This window comes from Convolutriloba macropyga, unplaced genomic scaffold, assembly GCF_964194025.1.
Source record: "Convolutriloba macropyga unplaced genomic scaffold, txConMacr16.3 SCAFFOLD_6537, whole genome shotgun sequence".
NCBI classification, from domain to species: domain Eukaryota; kingdom Metazoa; phylum Xenacoelomorpha; order Acoela; family Convolutidae; genus Convolutriloba; species Convolutriloba macropyga.
This window is the reverse complement of record NW_027452387.1, coordinates 1-10,158: the sequence shown is the minus strand read 5'-3', so window position 1 is coordinate 10,158 and position 10,158 is coordinate 1. Positions and strand designations below refer to the sequence as shown.

The 10,158-nt window shown below is 34.4% G+C and overlaps 1 protein-coding gene across 1 annotated transcript; it reads left to right on the top strand.

Annotated features, from left to right (window-relative positions):
• Positions 1–384: 384 nt before the first annotated feature.
• LOC142357440 (uncharacterized) lies at positions 385–9,826 on the top strand (the record flags this gene model as incomplete). Its single annotated transcript, XM_075409071.1, has 2 exons — positions 385–2,662; positions 9,745–9,826. Coding segments are annotated over 2 exons (2,360 nt in total), but the record flags the coding sequence as incomplete, so codon positions are not given.
• Between the last annotated feature and the right edge of the window lie 332 nt (positions 9,827–10,158).

Here is a 10,158-nt window from a genome sequence, read left to right as displayed (position 1 = left end):
TGGAGTAATGAATTGGACATTTATCCATTAAATATCAGCATATTCTGCAAACAATCAGATCAACTGGTCTTAACCTCTCTTGAACTTGGGCAACACTTATAACCCAGTCTCTTTTTCTTTCTTGTTTTTCGAGGCTTCGTATCTTTAGCTAAGCACATGCTTAACAAGTAGAGCTTCTTGTCAAGCTTTGTTAAGCTTATTTTATCCACAATTTACAATAGGTTATTTCAACAGATTTTTTCCCCTACAAAATACGGGCAAATGCCAATTATTACTTTTCAATATTTTCGATAATTCGGAATATAGCGATAGATATCATACCACTACCGACATAATTTATTTTTGTAATATGTATGTCTCCAATTTGCATGCCAAAAATTACAGGGACGCTCTTCGGGGATAGCTGAAAAAATTGATGCCGCGCGTGAAACAATACAAAAGATTGAGCAACGATCAGTCGAACAGATTGATCGGCTGGGCCAATCGATTTATGGGTTTTCCGGATCAGTTTTTCCAAACGGTAAAGTGACAGTGCCTCGTTTAAATGGCACTGCTGGTCAAATAAGACCAGGTCTTCAAAACTTTGACACAGCGATAGCCGGAGTTTTTGGATTCGCCAGAGCTGCTTTTCCAAGATCAAAAACCCGGCAGAATGATGATTTTCAGCGATTAGCCGAGAAAATGGGGAAGTCGCCGGATTCCCTCAATTCCACAACTGCACACTTGATTACCGTTACTACTGGAACAACTCCGAGTCAAGGATCAACGGAATCCACGACGGTTCCTCATCTAGTTACAGTTACAATGTTACGCCCAAACACAACCATTGGACCAGAACCTGCTAATACTACAGTACCAACGACTGTATATATTAACACTACAATTGCAAACACAACTGCCGCCAACATAACGTCAAGTACCGCCATTTTTGTAAACACTACCGAGGCACCTGAACAAAATACGACTACAATGCCTACAACGAATCACCATACAACAACTACAACAAAGCAACCTACAACCGAACCGACATCTTCGACAAGTACCACTGGAACAACCAGCACATCATCAGAAAGTTTGACGACCTCTTTGACACCGGGTCAGACAACCACTGAGAGCTCGACACTGATAACAACTTCAATTACTATTTCTACAATGCCAAGTTCCACAATGACAGCAAGCCAGACCACAACCCCAGCTGCTATGACAACGACCGAAAATCTGAGTTCCACAAGCACAACAACAAAAACAACACCAACAACAACAACGACGACAATTCCCTCAACAGCAACAACACCACCACCAACAATAACATCAACAACAACGGCAATGCCCTCAACGACGACAACAACAACACCACCACCACCAACAACAACATCAACAACAACAACTACAAGGACCACAACGCCGTCAACTACTACTACAACAACAACAACAAAACCAACAACAACAACTACCGCACCTACGGTGCCAATGACTACAACATCAAACACAACATTGCCAAGTAACACTACAACAGTGCCGGAAACGACAACAGAAGCCACCACAGAGTCCACTAGTACAAATTCTAATACCACAACAACACTTGCCTCAACCACTGCATCCAACACAACAACAGAAACAACAACATCTGAGGCGACCACAAGTACTACCGAAACACAAAAAACTACAACTGAGACTGTGAACACAACTGCTCAAACTACAACTCACATAACTACAGAAACTACATCAACGGTTACGCCAACGACTACAACATCTGCGATAACAACAATTCAAAGTAGTACCTCAACGGAACCGACAACTGTTAGCACTTCGACTATTGAGCCGACTACTACTGCTCAATATACGACAAGCGAACCATCAACTACTATCACTTCCACTATTGAGCCGACTACTACTGCTCAATATACGACAAGCGAACCATCAACTACTATCACTTCCACTATTGAGCCGACTACTACTTCTCAATATACGACAAGTGAACCATCAACTACTATCACTTCCACTATTGAGCCGACTAGTACTTCTCAATATACGACAAGCGAACCATCAACTACTATCACTTCCACTATTGAGCCGACTAGTACTTCTCAATATACGACAAGTGAACCATCAACTACTATCACTTCCACTATTGAGCCGACTAGTACTTCTCAATATACGACAAGTGAACCATCAACTACTATCACTTCCACTATTGAGCCGACTAGTACTTCTCAATATACGACAACCGAACCATCAACTACTAAGAGTTCGACTATTGAGCCGACTACCACATCTCAATATACGACAAGTGAACTAACAACTATTAAAATTTCGACTAGTGAGCCTACAACTTCTGAAACTACGACAGTTGAGCCGACGAGTACGACTCGTGATCAGACTACAACTGAGAACACGACATCTGTACCCACGACATCCGAGAAAACGACAAGTACAGCAGCAACCGAGCAAACCACAACATGGCATAGTTCAACAACTGTAAACACAACGCAAATAACAGCAACCTCATCCATACCCCAAACCACATCGACTGCTTATCAAACAACAACGACACCATCAGTAACTGAAACGACCACAACTTCAACTCAGACTGCGCCCTCGACTCAAAACACAACCAGGGTCAGGTGTTATGTTTGCAACAGAGGCAACTACGCTCCTGCAGGTTAGTCGGAGTAATAGCAACTTAACTCAAATTGCCCGAAAACCCGAAACACAACGGAATAAGGTTGTTAGGAGAAAATTTGCTGACTTTAATTGAACAAAGAAAACAATGATTTTCATTTGCACAAATATAAAATATATATACAAATATATTTAAAAAAGCCTATTGAGGGAATAAGGAATAACAAAATAAATAATGATAGCAACAATTTTTACAGAAAAAAAGTGTTCAGAAATGCATGAAGCTTTATGTACTTGATGAAAGATTAACAAGAAGCTAATGGGCATCTGTGTCTAGCAGATAATGTCTCAAAATACCTCTCAAGTTTGTCATAAATCAAATCATTATGTAGATTGTAAGAGTACCTAAATAAATATGTATATGGAATAAATAAAGACTAAATATAAAATTTAAAAAATCAAATAACTTTTACTGACTAAACAACAAACACCTATAAACGACTAAGATTGGATTCAAAAACACATTGTGAAAAACACGATTAAAAACGCGAACAAAGAGATCAAAAATCAAGGTCAAATTGCAACAAATGAACAAAAAATACCATCGAGAGCTAGAACTTTTGTTCAAACACTTTTTGATACTCTACTTTAAAACTACAGTGAAAAAGTTCACGCCACTATTCCACTTGATTTTTCGCTCCACTTACTGTTTTGGCGTGACCAAGTCACTTTTCCTATTTGATTTCAGAATTAATGAGAATTTGCAGATAGATCTTAAAAAAAAAACCGTGCCCCAATGTATTTTAAACTTTCAATTGTAAAAAACGAGAAAGAAAAACGCAGGCAAATTAACTACTAACACATAAGCACAACGATTGCCCGACGAGATCTCCAAAAAAGAAATCGAAAAATCTAAATATTGAATAACCTACTCATCTTAACAATAGCAAAAATCTGTTTGAAAGAATTACAAATAGGCCAAAGTAACTTAGGCCCCCCTTCTACCCATCTGTTTACAGTTTCAGCTTGACAAAAACCAGAACTTAGAAGCTGCATCTAAGTTAGACGTGTCGAGATTGACTTTATGATTTCAGATTTATCAGTTCAACATGGAATTGAGGAGCCGTCCAAAAACATTGAAATCCTTGGCAAAGGTTCAAAAAATTGTGAAAAATAATTTCATTTAAAAAAATATTTTTTGCATATCGTGCTCCTATCAGTTTTTCAATATCTTGGAGAAACACAATCTGAACGTTGATTTGAAATTCAAAGTGTATTGAGGATTTTGAGATGCCAAATTTAGAAACAGTTTTGTTGTTTTTTTTTATATTCCTTTGATAGCCGAATGAAATGTCTAAGTGACTAAAACGTTGTAAGACACTTTATTCCCAGAAATCAGTGAAAAGTACAATTTAACTTTTTAAGGTTAAATAATCTGATACCTTAAATTAATTAACCTGATCTCCTTGATATTATTTTCAAATTCTGTAGACGTAAACAAAAATTGAGATGAAAAAAATTTATTTAGTTTCTACAGAAACAATTTTACAATTTTCCCCCAAAGTTGACATTTTTCCCCGCTTTTAAACTCCAAAAGTAGTAAAAATGTAGTTTCAAGATAAAAAGAGGTGCCAGGCATTTGAAAAAAAATTACTGGGTAAATAATAAAAATGTTTTCCTACATCAAAGTAAGCAACATCAAAAAGCGCGCTCTGTCTTATTTGAATAGCACCATGGAACAAATATCAATGAATGCAAAGAAGCGAAAATCAAAAATTCTACCGCCTCACAATAGGTGTGATTCGTCTAAATTATTAACGATAACCAAGACAAACAAAACTTTTGTGATTATCAACAAAAAAACAGGAAACAATTAAAAATAAAAGTCTTTTGTTAGTAATGAGTGCCAGCCTGCTGTATCTCTACATTTTTTCATCAAAGTGTACATTGTCAGAGCACCTAAATAGATACGTTTTTTGTCTGAACAAAGACTAAGTAAAAAAGACATAGCATAACAGGACAAGGCCAGAATAACAATTCGAATGATTTTCATTAAAAACAATTCAGCTATAAATGACTTAGACGAAAACAGGCTTGAAAAAAGAATTAAAAAATATAAAAAAAGAGAAAAAATTAAGTTGAAATTGTCCCATATACTCAAAAATCTCAATCAAGAACCAGAGTTTTGTTCAATTACCATTTTCCTACTCTACTTAAAAAATGAAAATTTTTAATGCCAACAGACCACTTGCAATTTTGTTTCGGTCCGTTCCCTGTTTCCCAACAAAACCACTTGATTTGTCGTTTTGTTTCCAGTTTCCTTTTTCCACTTGAAAGAAATCACTTCTGCAAATTGACTTCAGAAATCGTGAAAAGCTTTAAATAGATCTTAAAAATATTATTCAACTTTTTTGAATTACAAAAGATGAGCAGTAAAAAAGGAGGCAAAAATAAATTTCGACAAATAAGACAACGGCTGCTCAACGAGCTCTCCGAAAAAAGATATAGACATACCTTAATTTTGAAAAAACCACCTCTTCTTAGCGTTAGCAAAAGAATGTGACAAGAAATTTCTATAAAGCATTACAAACAGGACACAATAACTCAGTCTTTCCCTTCTTGCCATCAATCTACAGTTTCAGGTTGACAGAAACCAGAACTTAAAGCCTGCGTCTAAGTTAGAAATGTCGGGATTTATTTTATGATTTCAGATGTATCAGTTCAGTATAGAATTGAGGAGTCGTCGAAAAATATGAAAATCCTTGGTAAACTTTCAAAAAATTTAAAAAAAAGGAAAAAATTTTCTTAAAAAATTTTATTTGGAATATCGTACTCGACAAGCCCTGGATTTTTTATTCTTATCAGATTTTCAATATCTTGGAGAAACAAGGTCTCAATGATGATTTGAAATTCAAAGAATATTGAGGATTTTTACTTACCAAATTTGGTAACAGTTTTCTGTTTTTTATCTTCTTTTGATAACTGCGTTTCCGGTCAAAATGTCTGATTTTGAGTTCGAATTGTTGCAGATCAAAATGAGAAAAACGTTGCTTCAGACACTTATTCCCAGAAATTAGTGATAAAAAACAGTTTATTTTTTGAAGATCAAATTTTATGATTCCTTAAATTAATTACTCGAATTCCTTACCGACATTATTTTCAAATTCTAAAGACGTAAACAAAAAGTTAAAATGCAAAACACACTATTCGAACTCTTCATTTGACCAACTTTCCAATTTGGACTCAATGATGATATTTTTCTGCTATTCAATGTTTCGATTGTTGATTTTTATTTTTTCATTAAAAACATCGTCAATAAACTCCAGAAGAGTTTGCTTCAAACTAAATTATGGAAACACACAACACATCGACAGGCAGAGATGCTTTTTAGTTGGGTTCTTTTCAAACGATTGATTTTTCTGAAAAACTATTTTGTCGCATCATTTATTTCAGATTCGATAAAAACGTAAGTGTAAATTGTTGTTTTCAACAAAACAACCGAAATTTTAAAATAATATTATAGAATTTGAAATAATCCCAACTCTACGCTTTCAACGTGCAACAAAGTTCCAAGTTTTTCCCTCAAGTTTTTTTTAATGTTATAAAATTTATCATGTAAGAACGTGAGAATTAAATATGAAACATTTGGCTCTCAATATTTCCATGCATTCTCAACAAAAGGTGACGCAACGTCGCAATACTCTTCTTGAGAACGCATAGAAATATTGAGAGCCAAATTTTTCATATTTAATTCTCACGTTCTTAAATGCAGGGCATTTTGCGAGGCTTTACGATGGCACAATAGTTAATGTTAGTGACTTTTAATAGTCTAAATTTTCACGCACTCACACAACCTAGGATGTGGTGTTAGGTCGAAAATCTGCATGTCCAGACTTTCCTTACAAAAGACCTCTAAGTCCAGCATATCGTGTGTTTAAAAGATTTTCTTGCGTTCAAACGTTTTTTTTGCATTTTTGCATTGGTTGTGTGTTCATAAGCGCATATGTTCTGGTTCAGAAGCGCATATGTTCAGAAGCGCATATGTTCTTTTTAATATAGATTTGCCTTCGCGCCAGTTGGCAACCAAAATATGCAACCTATAAAAAAATTGTGCTTATGTACTTATGGGAAAAATGCAAGGAAAAATATACAGCTTTATAAAGTATGAAACAAAAAATTTTAATTGTGGAAAAATATGCAACCAAAATTATGAAAAGTTATGCAACCAGAAATATGAAGCCTAATAGAATATGCATATGCCATGAAAAGACTGTTTGGCAAAAACTTACTTACAATAAGTTTGCAAAGTAATCAATGATTAATCATATTTTACATACCATGTGATTTTACCCGCAGACTTATATATATATATATATATAATATATATATATAATATAGTATATATATATATTATATATATATTATATATATATATATAATATATATATTATTGATGGTGATGGGCTTCATGAGTTTAGGTATGATTTATATAGTTGTTCATGCAGTGTTTGTGCTTAAACTGTGACCAGACACAGGCGCGTTTTAAAATAAAATTTGACTCTATAAAATGAGCAGCTTTCCTGAGCATCCCTCAGCTAGGGTTTTCGGTTGAAAAATTGAGAGAAATTTGTTCACAGATTCAAAAACCATTCAATTACCATTTTCCTACTCTACTTAAAAAATGAAAATTTTTAATGCCAACAGACCACTTGCAATTTTGTTTCGGTCCGTTCCCTGTTTCCCAACAAAACCACTTGATTTGTCGTTTTGTTTCCAGTTTCCTTTTTCCACTTGAAAGAAATCACTTCTGCAAATTGACTTCAGAAATCGTGAAAAGCTTTAAATAGATCTTAAAAATATTATTCAACTTTTTTGAAAAAGATGAGCAGAAAGAGGCAAAAAAGAAAATATTCGACAAATAAGACAACGGCTGCTCAACGAGCTCTCCGAAAAAAGATATAGACATACCTTAATTTTGAAAAAACCACCTCTTCTTAGCGTTAGCAAAAGAATGTGACAAGAAATTTCTATAAAGCATTACAAACAGGACACATTAACTCAGTCTTTCCCTTCTTGCCATCAATCTACAGTTTTAGGTTGACAGAAACCAGAACTTAAAGCCTGCGTCTAAGTTAGAAATGTCGGGATTTATTTTATGATTTCAGATGTATCAGTTCAGTATAGAATTGAGGAGTCGTCGAAAAATATGAAAATCCTTGGTAAACTTTCAAAAAATTTAAAAAAAAGGAAAAAATTTTCTTAAAAAATTTTATTTGGAATATCGTACTCGACAAGCCCTGGATTTTTTATTCTTATCAGATTTTCAATATCTTGGAGAAACAAGGTCTCAATGTTGATTTGAAATTCAAAGAATATTGAGGATTTTTACTTACCAAATTTGGTAACAGTTTTCTGTTTTTTATCTTCCTTTGATAACTGCGTTTCCGGTCAAAATGTCTGATTTTGAGTTCGAATTGTTGCAGATCAAAATGAGAAAAACGTTGCTTCAGACACTTATTCCCAGAAATTAGTGATAAAAAACAGTTTACTTTTTGAAGATCAAATTTATGATTCCTTAAATTAATTACTCGAATTCCTTACCGACATTATTTTCAAATTCTAAAGACGTAAACAAAAAGTTAAAATGCAAAACACACTATTTGAACTCTTCATTTGACCAACTTTCCAATTTGGACTCAATGATGATATTTTTCTGCTATTCAATGTTTCGATTGTTGATTTTTATTTTTCATTAAAAACATCGTCAATAAACTCCAGAAGAGTTTGCTTCAAACTAAATTATGGAAACACACAACACATCGACAGGCAGAGATGCTTTTTAGTTGGGTTCTTTTCAAACGATTGATTTTTTCTGAAAAACTATTTTGTCGCATCATTTATTTCAGATTCGATAAAAACGTAAGTGTAAATTGTTGTTTTCAACAAAACAACCGAAATTTTAAAATAATATTTATAGAATTCGAAATAATCCCAACTCTACGCTTTCAACGTGCAACAAAGTTCCAAGTTTTTCCCTCAAGTTTTTTTTAATGTTATAAAATTTATCATGTAAGAACGTGAGAATTAAATATGAAACATTTGGCTCTCAATATTTCCATGCATTCTCAACAAAAGGTGACGCAACGTCGCAATACTCTTGTTGAGAACGCATAGAAATATTGAGAGCCAAATTTTTCATATTTAAGTCTCACGTTCTTAAATGCAGGGCATTTTGCGAGGCTTTACGATGGCACAATAGTTAATGTTAGTGACTTTTAATAGTCTAAATTTTCACGCACTCACACAACCTAGGATGTGGTGTCAGGTCGAAAATCTGCATGTCCAGACTTTCCTTACAAAAGACCTCTAAGTCCAGCATATCGTGTGTTTAAAAGATTTTCTTGCGTTCAAACGTTTTTTTTTGCATTTTTGCATTGGTTGTGTGTTCAGAAGCGCATATGTTCAGACTTTCGGGTGTTAATGTCCAGACCTCTCTTCATACTTATGCATATATCTGGTACACAACATTTTTATAGTATTCTCATTTCAAGCACTGATATCATAGATGGTTTTGATGTAGGGTTTTAGTGGTCGGTACATATATGAATAATAAAACGTGGTCAATGAACCTTTTAGTTGAAAAGGTGCCAGTATCTAGGTAAAAAAAGCGTGGCTTTTACAATTTCAGGAGTGTTCAATAATTTTAGAGTTAAAAGTTGTCCAAAACAAGGCAAAATGTTGGTTTCTGCTCTTTCTGCGTTCGAGATTTGCGCCCTTTTTGAGTTGAGGTTTTCTACGTATAACGCGTTCACTTGAGTGACTGCTCTAGTGTAAGAGCTGAATCAACCCTGAGCTAAGCAGGTCTGTCATTTTTTTTTGAAATTGAAAATATTTCTGCGCCTAAGGGTCATTATGATCAGATATTCATGCAAAAGTTGCCTATGCCCTGACTTGTGACATTTATTTTGTTCTGGGCATATCGACTTTTGGTCTGAATGTCAACCTCAATATGCGAAAGCTGTCTATAAACTTATAGGACAGAGCTCTTAAATATGGTTGCTAATAGAGCGTTTTTGGAATTATCAAGTGTTGCGCGGTGAATATAATTTCATCATGTTTTAGAAGAATGTGGTGCAAGTTGTGACCTTGGATTCTGCTACCCTGGAGGATGTGTTCAATGTGCCCCCGGACACTACGCAGGAGAGTAAGAAAAGTTCTTTTTAATATAGATTTGCCTTCGCGCCAGATGGCAACCAAAATATGCAACCTATAAAAAATTGTGCTTATGTACTTATGGGAAAAATGCAAGGAAAAATATACAGCTTCATAAAGTATGAAACCAAAAAATTTTAATTGTGGAAAAATATGCAACCAAAATTATGAAAAGTTATGCAACCAGAAATATGAAGCCTAATAAAATATGCATATGCCGTGAAAAGACTGTTTGGCAAAAACTTACTTACAATAAGTTTGCAAAGTAATCAATGATTAATCATATTTTACATACCATGTGATTTTACCCGCAGACTTATATAT